Source organism: Mytilus edulis, chromosome 2 (assembly GCF_963676685.1).
Source record: "Mytilus edulis chromosome 2, xbMytEdul2.2, whole genome shotgun sequence".
NCBI lineage: Eukaryota > Metazoa > Mollusca > Bivalvia > Mytilida > Mytilidae > Mytilus > Mytilus edulis.
The window spans coordinates 99,865,637-99,889,204 of NC_092345.1; the positions used below are offsets into that span (position 1 = coordinate 99,865,637).

General features: G+C 33.0%; 2 protein-coding genes across 2 annotated transcripts in view; one reads left to right on the plus strand and one right to left on the minus strand.

Annotated features, from left to right (window-relative positions):
- The window catches only part of LOC139513634 (neuronal acetylcholine receptor subunit alpha-10-like), an 88,677-nt gene that overhangs the window by 60,209 nt on the left and 4,900 nt on the right, over nt 1-23,568 (minus strand). The gene's annotated exons all lie outside the window — the stretch shown is intronic.
- LOC139513635 (perlucin-like protein) lies at nt 8,480-12,977 on the plus strand. The gene is made up of 5 exons (XM_071302305.1): nt 8,480-8,587; nt 9,831-9,967; nt 10,180-10,264; nt 11,384-11,602; nt 12,908-12,977. The coding sequence occupies exons 2-5, from the start codon at nt 9,836-9,838 to the stop codon at nt 12,913-12,915; spliced, it is 444 nt and encodes a 147-aa protein (XP_071158406.1). The 5' UTR covers nt 8,480-8,587; nt 9,831-9,835; the 3' UTR covers nt 12,916-12,977.

Sequence of the window (23,568 nt, forward strand, 5' to 3'; positions counted from 1 at the left end):
ACATAAAGCTTACCGGAAGAAAAGATAAACATTAAACTTGTCTGGTGAAAATTTCGTTGCATTTTATTAAATTAGACTCCATATTTAACGTAAATAATGTATAGTCTAGCTAAAATTGTTTGTTCAAATAACTGATAATATGTAACACAATGATTTATTCCACTATTTACTTTATCACAAAGATCCATGGAAGCAATTTCCAATAAAAGCAACATTTAAAATGACAGTTTTCTCTGAGATATTTTTATTGTAATGCACCCATCTGATTTTATCACAAAGCTTTCGTTTTACTCGTAAAAAGTGCAACAAATTCATAAAATGGACAGTTTATAACATAGGAAATCGGACATGTTTTTTCTCGTAAAGAATGCATTAAGTTCATAAAACGGACAGTTTATAAATAGATATCTCATATGATTTTTTACTCGTAAAGAGCACATTGAATGCATAATATGGAGAGTTATATAACATAGGATGTCTGATATGATTTAAAACTCTATACATAAAAGATAACTTTGAATTATTGTACATGGTAAAATGGTTTAAGTAAACATGAAGTTGCACGAGTGTCAAGTATATATAGGAAAACAGAAAACGCGAGAATTATTATCAAAGCACATTTTTAGTTTGCAATTAAAATTACTACCCACACTCCTGAATGGTGTTCTTTTCTCGGAATCGTATAGGTTTGGTTTTTTTTAAATAAAAACGACTGGGACATCCAAGCAAAAGGTTTTAATTATTGCGAAGTTTTTACAAACTTCTTGATTGAGATTTATATCAAACAGTTAATAGGCTGTGTGGCACCGTTAAAGTCCACAATTCCTCTAAAGTCCACAACACCGCTAAAGTCCACAACAATTTTCCGCTAAAGTCCACAACGCCGCTAAAGTCCACAAAATTTTCGCTAAAGTCCACAAAATGACCTCCGCTAAAGTCCACAAGAAAACACCGTTAAAGTCCACAACAACAAGTTCCGCTAAAGTCCACAAAAAAGCACCGTTAAAGTCCAAACATTTTTTTTTTTCATTATTAAAAGACAATTTTCTGTTTTTTACACCCGATATTATAGATCTAATTAAAAGCACGGACGTTTGTTCTTAGAAAGTATTTCTTGTCAGCATAAATTATATTTTTGATGAATGAAAAAATTATAGTATTTGCTTTATCGATTTTTATGCGATTTTCTATCAATCAAACAGACAACATTTCTGAAAAGTTATCTAACTATTATACTCTTTTTCTTCTTTAGTAAATATTTGTTCATCCACAAGAAACTCCAACATAGCGTTCTCTTTATGTATATGCTGGAGACATAATTTGGAGCCTATATTTGATATTTAAATTTCCTTTGCAATATCTATAAAACATAAGTAAGATTTCCATTCAGCGTCTGTTAGGTTCCACAGCAGCCAAAACGGTCCGTAAATCTCAAAAATAGACTTGGATCCATCATGTTCTTTTTTGAAATCAAAATAATGATAAAGAATACCACACATTCATGCATTTTGTGGTGCTCAGCAGATTTCCATCACTCTTTGGTTTGCATATAAAAAAGAAGATATGGTATGATTGCCAATGAGACAACTGTCCAAAAGAGACCAAAATGACACAGACATTATATACAACTGTTTGTTTTGTTTTCAAAAAGGAAAATGAATTTGTTTCAGAATGAAAGATGAATTGAATAAATTATACGCGGATGTGGTTCTGTATTGTGTATTATCCATGATGAGTACAAGTATAAGTTTTTTTTCAACAATGCTACATGTATATATATGTTCCAGACAATATGAGTATATCTGATTTGAACCCTTACGCGTACAATGTGGACCATATAAGTATACCTGAACGTATACTCGTACCGTATGGGTATACTCGTATGGTTTAGTATGAGGTCGACCATACATGTGCATTTGTCAAATTTATCAAGAGTCAGAAAATGAAATAAAAACTTTAACCAAATAAACTAGAGTCTCTAAAGAGCCTGTGTCGCTCACCTGTATTTACTGATCCTTTGGAAATCATGTAAAATAAGGTTAAAATCATAATTTATAGTATAAGATATCATTAGATACTATAATAAATCTAAGATAATAGCAAAGAACTCAGGGATAGCAACCCAAAAACTGGTTGTCTGAAAATTTCAGGGCAGATATATCTAAATGTGATGAACATTTTGCCACCGTCAGATTTGCTCTAAATGCTTCAGTTTCAGAGATATAAACCAAAAACGGATTTTACCCTTTGTACTATTTTTAGCCATGTCTGCCATCTGCGTTCGCAGGCAGGGTCATCGGACACATTTTTTAAACTATATACTCTTATGATGATTGTGGATAAGTTTAGTTACACTTTGTTTAAGTAATTTCAGAGGAGAAGATTTTTGTAAAAGTTAACGATGACGACGACGACGCCGGACGACGCCGAACGCAAAGTGATGAGAAAAGCTCACGTGGCCCTTCGGGCCAGGTGAGCTAAAAAGTGACGCTACATTTTTTAGTATGAAATTAAGTTCAAATGCTCAAATTGCAATTGAAGTTATGGAAGTACATACATGTATATTTTGGAAGATAAGTTTTTAAAACATTTAGGAACGTTGTACTTCAAAAACCGATAAGCCAGTAAAGTAAAATGGTCAGAAGTATTTGTCACCGATAATTAATTGTTATATATATATCATGAAATCTACGGGTATTTTTCATAACAAATATTTAGGAACTATTTCATGTAAGATTTTAATCAAAATTAGTACCAATAGAAGCAGACCTCTCATAGGTTTATTTGTTTATTTGGTAATTTATCTATTTTGAAGCGTTAATTCTCAATTTCTGATGATATAACACAAAGTTTATATCTTATCCAAAAATTTGATTTACACAAAAAATGAAAAACAAAACTAACCGAAGAAAAGTATGACCAAATAAAAAAAAAACTTGCCGACGTATTTGTGTGTTGAGAAAACCAGAACTAATAAAAAATAAGTGTCTATGAGCATTGGAGGGTGTGAATATAGGATAAAGACAGGATGTGGATATAGAATAAAGGCGATAGGAACGTTCATCTTGCATTGAGCCCGAACACCAACAATTGTTGAACGATCCTATAGTCATATTGATTGATAAAATGTACGTCACATCAAAGTTCACGGTATCGCTTTCAGAGTTAAATTCGTTTCTTTATTCTCTTTTAAAGATACTTTTTTTAGTATTTTGAAAAGGCTAAATGGAAGACTAGACTGTATGAAGTTTTGTGAGTTTATAGAAATTAATCTTGTGAGTAATTTTACATGTGATTAAAACACTTTACCAAGATAAACAACTAGTGTATGTATATTTTCTTAAGCCCCATTTATGGGCATTGGTTTTTCCTTTTGAATGGTTTTACACTTGTAATTGTTGGGGACTTTTATAGCTGGCTGTTCCGTGTGAGCTAAGGTTCCGTGTTGAAGGCCGTACCTTGACCTATAATGGTCTTTTATAAATTTTAACTTGGATAGAGAGTTGTCTTATTGTCACTGTGACTCATACCACATCTTCCTATATCGATCAAATCAGGTTTTGTTGTGACATTTTGGTAGAAACCCATTCAACGCATCGATATCTGATACTAATCGATAAAAATATAACTTAAAGCATAGAATATTTTCTTTTTTATTTGGAATTTATCATACTGGCTTCATTTTTCCGTTCTGAAAATCATAACAGAAATTAATAACGTTAAACGTTGGTTAAAAGTTTTGCGACAGGAGACCTTTGGGAATTCATAAACTTAGTATTTTTTTGTTTAATGATATAATCAAGATTGTTGCATGCCGTTCAAATGTTATAAATTAGGAGGCACATTTGCTTTGTACATTAATTATGTCAAAAAGTGATTATATTCAAAGAATAAGAGAAAAAAATCACTTGTTGAATGCAGTAATAATAAACAACGAATTTACAAACTTTTTAGAAATGATGTCCAAATTGGCCATCAAGATCAAAATTGATAGAACAAAATCATATACCGATACTGTTCTTTTTTCATGTATCAAACTGATAAAAAAAAATACTACCGAGAAGAAAGGCCAATGCTTTGTATTGTACTAACGGGATAAAAATAACGAATAATATGTTTTTAACAATAAAAAAATTGGTGTGGACTTTAACGGTGCTTTTTTTGTGGACTTTAGCGGAACTTGTTATTGTGGACTTTAACGGCGTTTTCTTGTGGACTTTAGCGGAGGTAATTTTGTGGACTTTAGCGGAAAGTTTGTGGACTTTAGCGGCGTTGTGGACTTTAGCGGAAATGTGTTGTGGACTTTAGCGGTGTTGTGGACTTTAGAGGAATTATGGACTTTAACGGTGCCACAAGGCTGGTTTACTTTCGGCTATGGTTATCATCTTATATGCAATGAAATGTTATGTTAAATGTCCACTGTAGTACTGGACAAGATAAACATTTACTCAGGCAAAGTATTTCTTTATTTGAAACAAAGATAAATTCTGCACAATTTTTTGAAAAGTGCCAATTTAACAAAGACTAATAAAGGAACATCAATGGTGGTATTACTCCCAAAGCAATTGAAAATTCATTTTAAGTCAACAATTGTTTTAAGTTGATTTTTTTGTTAAATTAGATAAGTCTTCTTTATTCTCCGTATTAGTGGTTTACGTATGCTATAATTTTATTCAATTTTGGATACCGTGTTGTTTAGTGTATAGCTTTTTTTTTGCTTTCATTCGTTTGAATATATTTATTTTGCACTTTGAGCCTCGCTTTGAGCTTACAATCCAGTGTTCATTGTCACTAAAAACCACTCGGAAGTTGTGAACAATTTATTATAACTAAACGATAAATTTACTCGCTGTAAGATTTGTGTGTGAAAAGAGCGAAAAGAGCATCGGTTTAAGATATTAAGCGTAAGATCTGTTTCCAAAATGCATGTAAGGTCTCTGAAAGCACCCTTTTAGAAGATTTGCCATCAAAAACATCCCCTCGTTTGACTTAATATACTAAATGCTTAATTTTTGTGAGGCTACCCACCCATCCCTAGAAAAGTATATGCATTTACCTTTAGAGGCTCCATATATTAAATATAGGCCCAAAGATTGGTCACAACTATTTCACATTAAAATAATTTGTTTATTGTATATTTCAATGGTTCAATGCCAAAACAAATTGTTGAAAAAGATATTCAAATTACATCAATGACCTACGTAGTTTTTCAGTTTTGTTAATATACGTTATTTTCAATAATGAAGTAAAACATTTCTATATAGTCAGATTCCACTGATTACACCTATGATTTTCGATGTGTTTTCTCATCATAAACTTTTGTTAATTTTTAAAGACACCAAAGACGAATAAACTGTCGAAATTATATTATTTTTCCGAGTGAACTATCGACACGTTGCAATTTTTCTTAAATTGTGTGTGTATTGGAACCGTATCTACGTAAACTAAAATCGGAAACTCGGAAAATGACCATGTGACTAGCAGGCCAAGTTTATCCGACAATCTGATATCAGTTGATGAAAGTCTTGTAAGATTTCATACGACAACATCATAAACAGTATGTACAAGAAGACAAGTTTTTGTGCAATTCATAGAAAAATAACTTTACAGAATTTCAATGGAGAAAAACAGAAATAATAATATTATTTCAAACTATAAAAAAAAAATGAATGACATTGACATATTAACATAAGAATTAATTCTAGGCCATGACAATATCCTGAATTTGTTTACAGGAAAGAAAAAATAAGAAATGCATCCGTTTAATATGATAAATAAATAATGATTTATGGACAAATGTTTTTGATTGAGTTGTGTGAACAGGATACACTGAACATTGAATGTATCCTGTCAGTACGAAATCGGAACTTTAAAAACTGCAAAAGTATATGGCCTAGTTAAAATGATTATATGGGGTTAGTACCTGAATATAAGTTACATACTCGTGGAGAATAATGAATAAGGAATCGTATGATGTATGACTTTTCTACATGATAATTGATCAATTACGATTTCGAAATAGAAACTTGCCGACCCAAATTTGGGTCGGCAATTTCCATGTTTTCGATATAGACTGCGCTCTGACGTCCCATAATCTAAGCCAGTCATAAAAAGACCTTCAGACGTCAGACTAATCTCGGACTACTGAAGTATATAGTAAAAAAGATCATAACCTTACATCGTTATATCAGATGTATCATTTTAGCCCTCGAGCCTACGACTGTTGTGATGATACGATGACCTAGAGCTGATTATACACCTGATACGGTCATGTAATAATCTGATATTTATCTCAATAAATGGCGATGTAAAAGGTATGCGTCGACGATACAGCAAATTAAAACAATCCATGCAATTAGTAATTAAAGTATACCATGCGGTATGGGTTTGCTCATCCTTAGATACCAGACGACAACAAGTAGCTGTTACATCCTCTTTCTTTGGTTGTATCATCAATGCGATCACACCACATCTCTTTATTTTATATAGGAAGACACGATATTTTGCCTTATGATTGAACAATGAACATGCATTGATGGAATGATGTACATGCAATGATGTTATTTACATACAATGATAGAATATGTACATGCAATTATGGAACTATGAATATGCATTGATGGAATATGAACATATGTAATGATTGAACAATGTTCATGCAATGATGGAATATGAACATACGTAATGATTGAACAATGTTCATGCAATGATGGGATAATTTCCATGCAATAGCATCTATTCTAGTTTGTCAAACTATAAATTATTTAGTTTTAAGCGGTCATTGAACCATGAAACTATGAACAATTCCGTAAAGCAACTTTCTGTGTTTTAAAAGATTATTATTTTGTTAGTATTTGCTAAAACATCATATTTATTACCATCACTGTATTGGATACCTAAACTACATAAGTGTCCTTACAAACAACGGTATATTGCTGGGTCTTTCAAGTGCTCCACGAAACCTCTTTCTAAATTATTAACATCTATTTTATCAGCAATCAAAGACGGGCTTCAAAGTTATTGTGAAACTGCCTATTCTAGAGGTGGCGTGAATCAGATGTGGATACTTAAAAATTCAAAAGATCTTTTAGAGTACATACAATCTAACTCTCTTTCATCTTGTAACAGTATTAAAATATTTGACTTTTCTACCCTGTACACAAGTATTCCACATTCCAAACTAAAAGACAAATTGAAAGAGTTGATATTACTTTGCTTCATAAAAAAGAATGGCCAACGTAGATACAAGTATCTTGTCTTAGGGAGGGATAAATCCTACTTTGTAAAGAATCACTCTGATTCAAACAAAAAATTCTCTGAAACTGATATTATCAAGATGCTTGATTTCTTGATTGACAACATATTTGTTACGTTCGGAGGACGTGTTTTTCAACAGACTGTCGGCATTCCAATGGGAACAAACTGTGCCCCTCTACTCGCCGACTTGTTTCTTTATTATTATGAGGCTGACTTCATGCAGGAACTTCTTAGGAAGAAAGATAAGAAGTTAGCGTTAGCAATATCCTTTAACTCTACTTTCCGCTATATAGATGATGTTCTTTCACTAAACAATTCAAAATTTGGTGACTATGTGGAACGCATCTATCCAATCGAACTAGAGATAAAGGATACTACAGATACAGTTAAGTCGGCTTCATATCTTGACTTACATCTAGAAATTGACAATGAGGGTCGGTTGAAAACAAAACTTTACGACAAAAGAGATGATTTCAGCTTTCCAATTGTGAACTTTCCATTTCTAAGTAGCAACATTCCAGCAGCACCTGCATACGGGGTATATATCTCCCAATTGATACTCCAATTGATACGATATTCCCGTGCTTGCATTTCCTATCATGATTTTCTTGATAGAGGTTTGCTGCTCACAAGGAATCTATTAAACCAAGAGTTCCAAATGGTGAAGTTGAAATCATCCCTTCGTAAATTTTACGGACGCCATCACGAGTTGGTTGACCGTTATGGAATAACCGTTTCACAAATGATATCGGATATGTTCCTTACGTCGTAACTACAATCCCCTTCCCTTTCATGAATATGACCTACTGAATTAGACTATTTACCGGATTTGTAATCACTTAAGCAACACGACGGGTGCCACATGTGGAGCAGGATCTGCTTACCCTTCCGGAGCACCTGAGATCACCCCTAGTTTTTGGTGGGGTTCGTGTTGTTTATTCTTTAGTTTTCTATGTTGTGTCGTGTGTACTATTGTTTTTCTGTTTGTCTTTTTTATTTTTAGCCATGGCGTTGTCAGTTTGTTTTAGATTTATGAGTTTGACTGTCCCTTTGGTATCTTTCGTCCCTCTTTTATCAAAATCGAGTAAGAAACATTCTAAAATAACTTCTTTTCATTTTTGTCTTAACATATTCATTGACGTACCATTGTTTTAATCAAATCAACTAACGTATTTACCGAATTCGATGTGACTCTTTACTTCTCTATTTGTAAATCCGGAAAAGTATATATCCGTAACGCGTGAACAAGGGCTGCATGCGCAGTACTATAAAATCATAAACATCTGGTTGTGTGACCAGTTCGCTCCAACATCTTGCTGCTGTCAACAAGGTAATTTTAAAAAGTGCATGCTCTACACTTAAGCAAATTCTTACATTGATTATGATAATTGTTTATACATATTTGTGTAAAGCGAGTGTGCCAAAGGCTTTCTAGGTTTTTTCGAACTTTCGGTAAAAAACATATTTTGATCAGTAACTGCGGTCCTAACATTTGTGTATGACCTTAATTAAACATGCTGAAGTATATTCATATATTTTCAATTCATTCCATTGTATTACCGCCTCTGTTTGATTATATCTGATGCTATTGTCTCTTTGGTTATTGACCTAATTTCAACAACACGGTCTTCATCACGGGTATGATTTATATTGCCGCTTCCTGCTATAAGTTTTGAAATATTACATATAAGTTCAATTGAAAATTTTGATGTTAATCAAGTATTTTACAGATTTGCATTCCGTGGTTAAAGACTATCTATTAAACGGCTTTATTATTACCTTTTCCATGAACTACTGATGCTGACATAGGTCATTTTGACCGTAACCAGTGCTTTATAAGTAACAAACGGTTAATGATACCAAAGCGTAAAAAATAGGTTAAAAGAGAGTTAGTGGCAGTTACGTGAAAAACACATGAAGCACCCGTTTTCCCGCCATATTTTATTTTAACCAGAAGTCGGAATCTCATACACAAGTACACGTGACTCTTTATTTTACCATATTTTTTATGTTCCTTATTAAACATTCTCTTTTGGAAAAAAGGGATATCATTTATGAAATTTTATTTGGAATTTTATTAAGGATCATCCTTGTAGTAAATTTCAAACATTTTAACATCTACGTCATTTTGTCTCTCCTTATTTTATATTAAAGCAGTGAAATGCCCTTTATTTTGAAACCAATGAAATGATGGCTTAGTTCAGGTGGTTCGATAGCTCTGTTAATCAATCACAACATTTGGTGTTTGGAGATGGTGTGCACCTTTTTCCTGCGACATATTGAACATAAGTAAACAAATCATTAGAAAGAAGCTGCGTATAGATATACTGTTTATAAGTCCATTTAAAGCAGGCGTTTCAAATTCAAATAAAATGATATATTTGAAAACATTTGAATTAAGTTGACATGAAACGGATACGAAATTATATATTGGTATTATTCAAAATCTTATTTTAATTATTTTGTTGTTAATATAGTGCGATATGTTTATGTCAATGTCATTGTTATGTAGACATCATTAGTATTTTGTTTTTAAACCTACGGTAGATAGATCTTGTTTTCTTTTATTTCAGATAAAATGATGTGGATCCTCAAAGTTATAGCGTGCCTGGTTGTCTGCAAAGCTGTCCTCGGTGCCTTTCCTTGGAAGAAAATTAACGGGCGTTGTTACCATTACAGTGAAGACAAGCAAAATTGGTTTACAGCCGAGGTATGTCCAACATAATTTAAGAAAAAGTCTCTTCGAAATAAATACAAGGTTTTAAAGCGAAGTTGCCGTTGCTCAGTGTTTGCTTTTCTCTGTAATTATATAAATTTAAAATATATAAATACTTTGCTTTCATTAAAAAAACAAACTTAATCAGTTAAATAAAGTACTGTAAAGACACATACTGTTTTTTTTTTTTTATCATTTCATTTTAGAGAAAATGTCGAGAAATTGGTGGTTATCTTGCAAAAATTGAGGACGCCGCAGAAAATACAATTCTGTATGATAATAGACCACAAGGTAATACAATTTTGTACGATAATAGAGCACAAGTAATACAATTCTGTAGGATAATTTTTATTTATTTGTTAAAGTTTTTTATTTCGAAGTTCTTTCATTATAGAAATTTTCCTTTTGTTGTTTCAGAAAACTTGATGATCAACGTTATTATAGGGATATACGAGCACAAGATTTTTTTGATTGACAACCAGTCTTTAGCCTGTGCCTTTTTAAACGTATATATATATGTATATGTGACTGTACTAAAGTCTGGTATTTTTTGACAATTCAATACGGCAAAAGCTGATTGACATCGTATTTTGGGACCACAAGACGTTTATTAAAGACTTACATCTCATTCTCTCTCTTATATTATTGGTTTTAATGCAGTTTTTTGTAAGATGTTCAGATCTATAGGCTGTTGGTGAAACTAATGCATTTTTATTCAATTAGTATACTGATCTATATTTCATTCCTATTTTTTCTTTCGATCCTATTTTGATCCTTAAGTCCTCTTGATTTTAATATTCCATACTTTTAGCAAAAAGGTTTAAAATTAAAAGGGCCCGGTGTGAAATTTCGCTTACTGTGTTACTCAGTTTCTCATTACCAATGTTTCCCATTTCACTGCTTTTTAAAGCTATCAGTTACTGTGTTGTCTCTTTTGATTTACGAAATAATTTGGAATCTTGGTGATTTAAACAAAAAATTATTTTAGATTTTTTCCATTAATTCCTACACATTTCAAAAAGGAGTTTTCACAAAATAAAATTGATATGTACAATTCTTTAAAAAGTATGCAATCAGAAAATTACTGTATCCATTTGAAATTATATTCATTTTGAATTTAACTGAAATAATGGATGAATAATGCTGATTGATAAAACTTTATTCTTTTTATCTTGGATTCTATGATGCAATTGGTGATAGGTCTTTTGAAAATAGTTTTATCAATTAGATTAGACATTTGTCCTTTGACCACCTTTTTGAAATTTATACGATTTATGATGACTTCTAGTATCTTCTAAAAGTTATTATTCTGATATAACTTGTTTAATATTATGTTATTGTCCTTTTGAATTATTTTTACTTAGGTGTTAAGCAACAATATTTTGATGAATGATTTATGTTTTTCTACAGGCATAAATGGTGGTCATTTGTGGATAGGCCTGTCAGATTTAGACGAAGGGCAGTTTAGATGGAGCATTGATCAAGAATTGGCTACAAATGTTAACTGGGTTTCTTGGCATAAAGCCAGCGACCCAGGTCATAACTGTGTATCTATGTATTACATAGGACCTAGTTGGCTCGATTGGCGCTGTTCGTCGGAATTTGGTTACGTTTGTGAGACCGATTTCTGTAAGTTTTTTTAAATAAGCTTCGCAAAAAGTTCAAATAATCACAGTATGGCATGATAGACTCGATAATTTTCAAACAAAATGAATAATTTTATAATTACTTTTCATTTAATAAAATGCTGTTTTTTACATTGTTAGGCTGCATTTAAGACGAAACAAGTATATATGCATCTTAAACAAAACCAAATGTGACAAAACTGAATACGAAAAACTAAGATCATTTAAAAAATGCGAAAATGAACGTTATTTTCCGAAAAAGTTATTTTAAACTCCATTTCTGAATAGAAATGAAAAATCACTTTATATTAAAAAAAAATACCTGAATATTAATAGTGAGTCTGCCACTGTCCCCATAATTATTTTCATTCCATACAATCATTATCTAATATTAGTAAATTGTAAAGAAGATTGCGCATAATTCACAATTGTTATTTTCAGACGACAAAATGTCTAAAATTCTGAATGACTGATAATACCTTTAACTTGTCCATCAGCACAGTATTTTTCTCTCTCCAAATAGTCATTCAGATATTCCACTTCTTGTAACATTATACCAAAGATGACTAGGAAATAGAAATGTGGTCACTCTTTGTCTTCACCCGACAGTAAAACCCTTACCAAAGTGGGGCGTCCGTTTGGTTGTGTGGAATGTATGAATGCGTAGCTTAGTCCGGTCAGAAATGGGGATGTTAAATCCGATGCCCCATGTAGTAAGAGTGCAACTTTCTCTAACCCCTTGCAACAACTCTTTGAGGGGTCCGTAGGTTGCCTCCTGCAAGACTAAATTTCTGTATATATCCAATATACACTCATTTTAGTGGCATTCCAAATTTCTCGTCCGTTCGACCACCTTGTAAAGGACCTAACAATTATATTATTGTTGATTGTTTTCGTCCTGATCATGCATGAAATATTTGCCACTGGATGTTAAGCAAACAACAATCAATCAATCAGTTTTGTGACATTTAACATTGTATCCTGACAATAACCCATTCAGACAAAGTGACCGCGGATCATAGGAATCAACAACTATAAACATCTGTCGTCAATAAAGATTTCATTATTCAGATGTTAGTTTCGTTTAGGTCACAAATGGCGTTTGTTATAGAAATCGTTCTTTGACGCACTGAACCGTTGTCTGATAGGAAATGGGAATATTAGAGTTTTTTGTCGGGCTTCTGTGCATATATTAAAAGGGTAGAATAAAGAAGTTGGAAGTTTGTAAAAAAAAGTATCCGTTTTAACTACTGTAAACCTTTTGGTTTTGTTGCTGTTTTTAAGTTCAATTTATTTATTATATTTACAGGTTTTTAAAGAAGAAACAGTTATGCTGGAAATTAAGAACTTCTATTAAAAAATAATCAATTTTCCTAAAATATCCTTCAAATCTTACCTCATTTTCAAAACATTACTATTTTTCTGTATCTAGAATATGTCAAATTGTCTGAGTACCTGAAGCCCAAGCTCTTCATTCCAAACATCTGACAAAGTAACCCACCGCTCTGATAACTGAGTTAAACAAAACTACAACAAAAAATACCGAACTCCAAGGCAAATTCAAAAAGGGGAAAGTTTACAAAAATGACAAGATCAAACGATATCAACCAACGAAACAAGTGAAAAAACCAGCTGTCATATTCCTGACTTGGTACATGAGTAGTTCACATGCGCACCTTATTCTGTCTGGTTTGAAAATCTACAATCGGTCATGGAAAGCACCGCTATTCAATTGAATAATTCTACAGCATGAAGCCAATAACGGGACATAAAAACATAATTTAGCGTATGTTATTTTCAGAATGTATTAGTTGTTATTAAAACGACAAAAGTTTTACCTATATAATAATGATAACAAATAAACCTAAACTAACTTTACAATCGCCAAAACCAAAACAAACATCTTCAACAAAAATCAATATCAAATTAAGTAAAACAAACAAGTAATTTGATATAAGTAACAACATTTCACTCCCAAGACAAGTGCTGGTATCAATAGGAAACTACAAATGCAATAAACTCAAATGAAGCATCAACATTCTTAAGTCACTGTGAAAATTCCAAGAAAAGATAAAGAGTTAGTACCATAAAACTTACTGGAATTGTCATAAAAGTGGCGTATTGAATCCAGAATACACACTGAAATATTGGACTTGTGCTAATAATTCCTTGTAAAATATCAGAAATGATTTGATACCCTACAGGAATGTATTTCCCTTGATATATTTGACCTATTTTCCATTAGTTTTCCATTTCAACAATAGAGGGACAGCAGCCACAAATTAAACTACCTTAAAAACAGAAAAGACATTTAGACTAAATGTTTCATAAACATACAAGTGTCTATACCAGATGTCAAATTCTTACTTACTCACTCCGAGTCGGTACAAGTTTCGAGTAATCTATACCCAATCTTATATAGTGGAAACATCTTTTCTTCTAACTTAAAATAAGATGATGTGATATGATTGCCACTGAGACAACTCTCCATCAGAGACCACATGACGTAGAAGTTAACAAATATAGTTTACTGTACGGGCTGCAACAATGAGCAAAACCCACACCGCATAGCTAGCTATAAAAGACTCCGAAAAAATAAATATAAAACAATTAAAACGAGAAAACTTACGGCCTGATTTATGAACAAACAACAAACGAAAAACAAATATGATATACGACAACCACTGACTTACAGGCTGCTGACTTGAGACAGGCACATGCAGAATATGGCGGGGTTAAACATGTATAACGGCGCCAAACTCTCCTTCTAACCTGGGACAGTGGTTAACAGCAAAGTTAAAGAACAAATTACAAAAAATCATTTGAAAAGGGCTTTAACTCATCATATCGAGACAAAGCAATAATAACAAAAAAATAATAACAAAAACACTCAAGACATAAACGACACACCTGAGAGTACTCGAATTTAATGGAATTTAGAAAAACAAATTGGCTTATTTGAAAAAGGAAGTTAACATTTGTGTAAGCTTAGATGTAACCTTGTTAGATGGACTGGTACACCAATCATCATCATTCACTGCCATATGAAATAAAATGAAACGCGGTCAAGATTCTGGTAGTTGTACAGTTACCGTACACTAACGTGACTTATTTCATATCGGTTAATAATTAGCTTTTCTCATTGGATAACAAGGGGCCACATGACATTCTTTACTCTTCAGTAAAAAAATTACATCGGTCTTTAACAGAAAAAAAGTACCAGAAAACCGGTCGTTCACGGACTTTTACATGTCAATGACCGGTGGGGCGTGGTTTCTCTGTTTAGAGTGATTTCGTTAATTATAAAATTATAGAAAACTTTATTTTGTATGCATATATTGAACAATTGCACTTAAATGAATGGCAGTGACTTATACTTATCAGTATGACTGGTCTTCACTCTTTCCTTAGCATTTCACGACGTTTCTCATAATGAAGCAAGTTCGACGATTTCAAAGAACGTTTACAGGCGTTCAAGCTTATAATTGATGAGGTCAATTTACGGTTGTGATTTTGGTAACTCAAAGTGGTCGTACACATTTTTTTCTTTAATGAATATTCATTTATAGGAGTTGTCAGTCTTTCCAGGCCATAATTGATAATTTTACTTTTGACAGCAGTTCGCATTAATGAATCATACATTAATTTACAATTTTTTTTCTCATTTGTGTAGTTTTGTGGCATTATGCATATCCTTTGTTTTGTTATAATTGCCAGCATTGGTTTTTCTCTATTTTATTTTATTAACAAACAAAAATATGCATGTTGCTTTTGATGATTTAACTTGCAGATATACAACGTTCCTTGAAGAAAACAAATGTCATGAATGCGCTGAAAAATAACTAAGATCCCGATATTTTTTATATCAATCTCATTTGGTCAACATATGAATTTAAACTTAAACTATTCGTTTATCCTACATTGGCTATATTATAACTTATATTTTTATATTCATTCGAATTAAACTTGAAACAATTATGATATAAAATTAAAAACCCGAGCATGGACTCAATTACGTTTTGCGAACGTTGGGACATAACGGCTATACTTTTTGAAACGATCTTAAAATCTTGCTGCCTTTCGAAAAAATGTTAAACACTATATTGTTTAAAAAGAAAAAGAAAAAAACTTTTACCGCCAAGTTTTATTTTATATGATCTAACTATGCTTATTTAATATACAGCCGGTTAAAACCTTCATTGTAAAGAAAATACGCGTTTTTTTCGTTGTGGCTATACCTTTTGAAGTCATTGCAATAGAACCTATACGCATGGTTTCCGGCAAAAAAATATCATGAACCAGGAGAAAAGTAAAAAAACTTTCAATATATCATAAATATTTTTCCTCTCAGTTTTTCCAATTTCACGGTATAAATGCGCAAATCCGAAATATGCTTACCTTGCATATGCTTGGACATTTTCCGGTTTACGGTTTCAGTGATATTGATTTTGCTTTAACACGCGAATAACAATAACAATAGCAATACTCTTGTTTAGATTTACGATGATCAGAAAAAAAAATACCGTAGGAAAGAAACGGAACTCCGATCTTTTGCACACAAAATGTAACGTTGGACATTACGTTTTTGCGTAAAGATGGGATAATTATATAAGAGTGAATTTCTTTCTAACCAAAGTTTTGTAAACGTTGTATGCCGTTTGTTATAGTTTGTTAAACGTTACAAAAGTAGAAACAAATGCATCGTTTAATCAGTGATTATTGACCCTGTTTGAAATGTCAAAAATGCATTCACATGGTGTTTGTACTCAAACTTATTACGCTGGAAAATAGCTTCTGTAGAAGATGTTTTAGACACACCGGACATTGCTCTTCTGTGCATATATAATTTGATTGTCAGTTCATCATCTTTATAAGATGAATGTATGAAGATAGTGACGATAAAGCCTTTTTATTGAAAATAGCAGCAATGAAAGAAAGGAGGGAAATACCTAAATTTGAGTAATTTGTGACATTGTTTTGAGGTATGACAATCATTTTCTTTTGTCAGAATCAATCTTTTTTAGTGGGAAACATATGTTTAGATAATTAATTCAATGTTAAAGTTAGAAAGAAATACAGCGTTTGTACTTACAAACGACGAACGACAAACTGTAGACGCATTTTCAGCTAGTGTATAGTTTGTCAAAGTTTATGCAAACTTTGCAAACGTATGTTAGAAACAAATGATCTCAACGTGTGCTCGCTGAACCGTTTGTATCGTTTGTGTAAGAAAGAAATGCACTTTAAGTGTTATAATTCTTGATATTTTAAATTTTGGTTCCTTAGTTTTTTTCTTTATTTACAAGTCTAATGTAATAAATTCAACCAGAAATCACTATATTTTTATCCAACTGACCAGTCTACGTATTTATTTTCATGCTAATCTATAGCAAAATGGAATTCGTACTGGTCAACATCGTGCGCAACGTCACAATAACTCGAGTTTGCTTTGAACAATTTGAATTTATGAGAATTTTTAAAAACATGGTTCCTCAATGAAATAAACATAATAGTTATTGAAGAACTGGTCATTATCGTGGCAGATATTTTACCTTGCAAAAGGCCACATACAAATCCCTTAGTTGGTTTTTTAAACGTGTATTGAGCAGCATTGCATGCTCTCTACACGGGGCATCGATTTTAAAGTCCCCATTTCATTCGGACGTGTCTGGGTATTTACACATCCCACACAGCCGACGCCTCTCTAAACGGTTTTATTGCCGGGCGGCAAAAGTCCAGGGTTGTCATATTTATATATCCTATTCAAGCCTTAATTGCTGTTTAATTGATAAAATTAACAAAGGTAAAAACGTACAATAAAATTTAGTTCAGAAAATCCTAAATATTTGTAAAAACACGATTAAAACTTCAAGGTATAATATATAAATCAATGCGTAAATACTCGGATCGACGTCCGGTTCAAATCAACGCCCGTCCTCTAACTTCATGTTTACTTTGACGTCATTATAATGCAAATTCTAAATCGACGGTCAATTCTAATCGAAGTTCATCTTACCTATTTCTCAAATCAAAAGATGTCTAAATCTGGTTCCCTCTAATTGGAGTACTTTCTCTATTTCTCAAATCGGAATACAGTTCCTGTATTCTCAGGACTTGTTGAAATGATGTCTTAGTTGTGAACAATTTTGTTAAATGTACAACGAAAGTCTTAAAAAAAGACCTGACAAAAATTTGGTTCTTGGGTTCTCTTATCGACGTCCTGTGTTAGGACTTATTGCAATCCCTATTACAATGACGTCGTAGTTGCAATAACATTAAAAGCAAATTTAATTAAAGATCTGAATACCAAGTACCAATGAACATTCCTGATACATTCGTGACTAAAAAACAAATATGTGATAAATCATGTAAAAAACAATTTTCTTAATTAAAATGATGATTTCAACAGTCAATTTAAACAAATTAAAATTGAGAAAGGAAATGGTGAATATGTCAAAGCGACAACCACCCGACCATAGAGCAAACAACAGCCGAAGGCAACCAATGGGTCTTCAATGTAGCGAGAATTCCCGCACCCGTAGGTGTCCTTCAGCTGGCCCCTAAAATATGCATAATAGTACAGTGATAATGGACGTCATACTAAACTCCGAATTATACACAAGAAACCAAAATTTAAAATCATACAAGACTAACAAAGGCCAGAGGCTCCTGACTTGGGACAGGCGCAAAATTGCGGCGGGGTTAAACATGTTTATGAGATCTCAACCCTCCCCCTATACCTCTAGCCAATGTAGAAAAGTAAAAGAATAACAATACGCACATTAAAATTCAGTTCAAGAGAAGTCCGAGTCTGATGTCAAAAGATGTAACAAAAGAAAATAAATAAAATGACAATAATACATAAATAACAACAGACTACTAGCAGTTAACTGACATGCCAGCTCCAGACCTCAATTGAACTGATTGAAAGATTATGTCTTCATCATATGAATATCAGGTACAATCCCTCCCGTTAGGGGTTTAGTATCATACTATCATAAAATATATGAGAAGAACATAACCCGTACATATATCATATTTGCTTTTTACTTATTTTTTGGGATGTAACAATACAGTATAACTTTTAAGAGATTAAGCTCCGCATTCCGGACCGTACACGGCTGTGTATATAATAAACATTCTGCACACCCACAACGGGCGCACTCAGACTGCGCGGTTCAATGTCTAGGGCATAGTTTTTCAAACGTTTATCGATATGGCTTATAGATTTGTTTTAACTTTAAGAGCATGGTTTAGAGGTAGCTTAAAAGTTGAATATGGCTTAGTTATTGTTTCACAAATTCATATACCTGGTTAAAGAATAATATCAAACTTATGTGGACATGGTTTTTTTTTTTGCGAACAAATAGTTGCCTAGATTAGGGTTGTTCGTAAATTAAACAGCAGTATACTACTGTTGCCTTTATTTACGAGAATTTGGAGTTGGTTCAATATTGTATGTGGATATAATATGTAGGACTCTGCACCGCGATGGTCACGCTGTAGTGCAATGGTTGGACGCTGAAGTGCGTTTTTGATCATGCTCAATTGCGATGGTAGCATTATTACGCTACCTTGTTGATTGAAACGCCGAAGTGCGATGGTGGTTACGCTGAAGTCCGATGGATGACATAAATCATATTTTCAATGTTTTTTCCTGTTCATATGTCGATGTAGAATTCAATGCGTTTGTTTGAAGTAGCTTTTCGTATTCTATTTAATGGTAAACATAACCCGTTTAGTTTAAAACAGTCATAATAGATAGTCATTGCATTTCCAGTCTTTTCTGTAACGTTGTAGTGTACACTGTACTTTGTAAATAGCTTAGCCAAAAAAATATGTCATTCTTACAATCGTTCAGACATTGACGCTTCATACAGAAGCTCACCAGCACTAATTATGTACAATGACTGAAAAGTTGTGGTAGCTGTTTGAAATGCAAATATTTCTTGGTTAGCCAGAATGAATCAAAACAAGCGAAAAATCTATACGGCTGCTGCGAGTCAGTACAAGGAATAAGATAGATCACCGATGTTTTTACTGCAAATGGAAAATATTTTGAATGTATGGTATTTATATACTAATTTATAAAATATTCAATCTGTCGTAATTATTGGACATCTTTAGATTTTAAACTAGACATATAGCTAGACCATCACACATCAGCAAAAGAACCATAGCACTTCGGCGCATACCATCACACTTCAGCGTGACCATCGCACTTCAACGTCCCCATCACACATCTGAGTCCTACATGTCAGGGATTGTTCCAACTTTTTATCGTCCTGTTTAAAAATGGTTTTAAAATTAAATGTGGTTGAGCAAAATGTATGTCCCTGGTCAATGAATCGTTTTGAGAGGTTTTTATCTAAACTTTTATAAGTCTTCATGGTTAAGTGATTGTATCAAACGTTTATGGGCATTGGACAGGGATTGTTTCAATTTTTTTAGGAATTGTTTAGGGATATTTTGAACTTTTGTGGTCCTGTTGTATAAATTGTTCTATTTAGACCTTGATAAACCTGGTTTAGGATTTACTTCAATTTCCTTTGGCAATATGTTAGGGGTTGTTTCAAATTGACAAAGGAATGGTTCAAGGATTGTTTAAGACTTTCGTGGGCCTTGTTCGGATTCTTTTTCCAAATTTTATAGGCTTCGTTTTTTTCTTCTTATCAAATGTGCGCTCAAGGATCTGTTTTAGTTTGATGTTTTTGTGCTCAAAGCTCTTAAACTTCGTACTTTAAAAAAAATATTCGAGCGTCACTGATGAGTTTTTGGTAGACAAAATGCGTGTCTGGCATACAACATTTTAATCCTGGTATTTATTATACGACTCGAGTGAGAAATTTGATGAACTTGATAACAGTGTATTCGATGATTTATCTTCTGATCAATTAAATCCACCAAAGACACCCAAACCACCAAAGAAACCAAAGACACCAAAGTCAAACACGAAAGAAACAAAAATGGCATCAAGCAGTAACCCACAAAAACAAGCAAACGTCGATTCTCCCGTTTCCGATAAACTAGATACATTTATAAAAGTTGTTCAAGATTTGAAAATTGGTCTCAAGAGAGTAAGAAACGCATATTTGAGTCTAAGCTTGACAAACTGGAAACTGATCCCATTGCTAGTGTTGACAACAAAATTAAAACACTTCGTGATGAAATATCACTAAGTCTTGCTAGAGAAACTAACCGAACTGATCAAATAATTAATAACATTCAGTCAATTCAATCACGTATAGACAATGTCGAAGAACAAGGAAAACAGGTCAACTCTCACCTAGTAAACAGTAATGATAACGGTATATTATCTACATTACAACCTTTAATAATGAAATAACAATAACAGCCAGTGGTATTCCGGTTACAGAAGATGATAATCTGATACAAAAAGCCGAGAGCCTAATTTCCGCTCTTGGAGATGAGGTTACTACATACCACTACAACAGGACGACTAGATACGAACTATCAGTAAATTAACATACATAAAGAAAGCGAGATATTTTTATAAATGGGGCGAGTTGGCAGACCTTTATTCAGTGGAGTTTAAACCCTTTTCGTCAATAAGTGAGTAGTCAGACTGATTGTTGAATTTGATTTTACACTTTTTCAAAAGTGGGGCGAGTCGGTAAACAAGAGTGGGGCGATTTTTTTTAAAAAGTGACGATATAGTGTAGGCCGATTTGCCACTGGGGCGAGTTGACTTTTTTGATATCTACTCATCGTGTTCGGGGGTCATAAAGGGTATACATCATATAGTAATATATAACGTATATTATAATGGTTGTGTGGCGTTCTTCATTAGATTTTATGAAATATAAATGGTTTTACGTATAATCTAAAACAGCTGGGATGTAAAATAGTTATCTCATTCGGATTTGTCCTCGTGGGATAACTATTAAGTTCGCACTATTTGAGGTAATTGATAAAATTGAGCAATGTAGGGAATCCCAAGATAATGTAGACAAAATTTGTGCACTGTAATTTTAACCGAAATGAATGAAAAAATACCGAAAACTGGATATGATAGAGCCAACAAAAGACTTTAAAACCGGAAACCATATTGGAATGACAACCTAACGAATTTATGGAATGATATGCGACATAAAGACAATGAATTTGTACAGTGTGACGGAAATCGAAGTGTTAAATGATCTTAAATCAGCTCTCAGACGCGAGTACAGTCAAGCAAGATATGTTTTTGATAAAAATCTTACAAGAAAGCTACGACAGTCGATATTGAAACAATGGTAACAACGAATCCTAACGAACTCTGGGAAAAGATCAGAAAGCTTGGTCCTAGAAAGGGGAAGGATATTCCGATGGAAATCGTTGACGAATCTGGTGAAATCTTAACGAACGAGGAGGACGTACTTAACAAATGGCGTATTGATTTTGAAAATCTTTTCCATGGGAAAAACAACATCGAATTTGAAAATGACCTTTATAATCAGTCAAAAGTTCATAAACAATTACTGGAATCTGAAATGGAAGATCCGTTGTTTATGCCGAATGAAGATTTAAACTCTAATATTACGATTGATCAAATAAATAAAATTGTAATGCATGCAAAATCAAAATCAGCAAGTGGACCTGACCAAATTCCGTACGGCGTTTTAAAGTACCCGATAATCATTCAAACATTACAACAACTCTTCCAACTTATATTTGACACCAGTATAATTCCAACCATATGGAGAAAAGCCATCCTATGTCCAATCCTAAAGGACCCGTTATCAGATCTCCGAGTACCAATGAACTACAGAGGTATAAGTCTATTGTCGTGCACTAGCAAATTGTAAAGTTCTTTTATTAATCAACGGCTCGTCAGTCACCTTGATAATAATGATATTCTTGCCGACGAACAAAATGAGTTTAGAAAAAATAGATCGTATGAAGACCATATATTTACTTTGAATAGTGTTATTAGAAATAATAAATCAGTATTTGTTGCATTCATCGATCTTAAGAAATGTTTTGATTTTATTGACAGAGATAAGATTTTATACAAACTTTTGCTGAATAAAATTGATGGGAAGTTATACAACTCTGTCAAAAGTATATACCAAAGTTCTGAGTCATGTGTTCGTATAAACGGTAAACTAACATCGCCGACATTGTTCTCTATATTTATAAACGATCTTGTCCAAGAAATTAATGACCTTAATCCTGGGGTAGACTTACTTGAAACGAAGTTATAATTATTATTGTATGCGGATGATATAGCGTTAGTCCCAAAGTCGGTTGAGGATCTTCAGTGTATGTTGAATACACTCCACCAATGGTGTAAACGTTGGAGGGTGTTGATCAATACACATAAATCTAAGTGTATTCATTTCAGAAAACCAAGAACCAAAAAAACTAATTTCGAATTTACAGCTGGGAAACAAATTGGAGAAGGTTGAAAATTACAAATATTTAGGGATTACATTCAGTCATAACGGAAATTTCAAAACCAATGTGGAAAATTTGTCGAAAGGCGGTGGAAGAGCACATATTCCAAATTCACAACAATAAAGACTTCGGATTCAATGCCTACGAAAAACTGTGTTACTCGTGTGTAGTTCCTATCTCAGATTACGCCTCAAGTGTCTGAGGATACAAAAAATTTCAAACAATAGACAATATTCAAAACCGTACAATACGATATTTTCTTGGTGTTCACCATTTTGCGCCTACTCTCGCCATGGATCCCAAGCCAGTTTCAAAGATGGACAAACATGGTGAGGTATTGGAACAGACTTCTCAAGTTTGAAGATGATCGCATAACGAAGCTCGCTTTTAATGCAGACTATAACCGTTGTACCGACAATTGGTGTAGCGAATTGAAGGACATTTTCAGTACACTTAATTTAGAACATTATTTTGATTCAAAAACAGCTACTAATTTGAAAACTGTAGAAATGAACATTCAGCGCCTTTATTCAAACATATGGAATGACAATATACAACAAGTACCAAAAC

Coding starts and splice junctions, on each gene's coding strand:
- LOC139513635 (XM_071302305.1), top strand. CDS start 9,836: ATGATGTGGATCCTCAAAGTTATAGCGTGCCTGGTTGTCTGCAAAGCT. Junction 9,968..10,179: donor AAAATTGGTTTACAGCCGAG/GTATGTCCAACA, acceptor ATTTCATTTTAG/AGAAAATGTCGAGAAATTGG. Junction 10,265..11,383: donor GTATGATAATAGACCACAAG/GTAATACAATTT, acceptor GTTTTTCTACAG/GCATAAATGGTGGTCATTTG.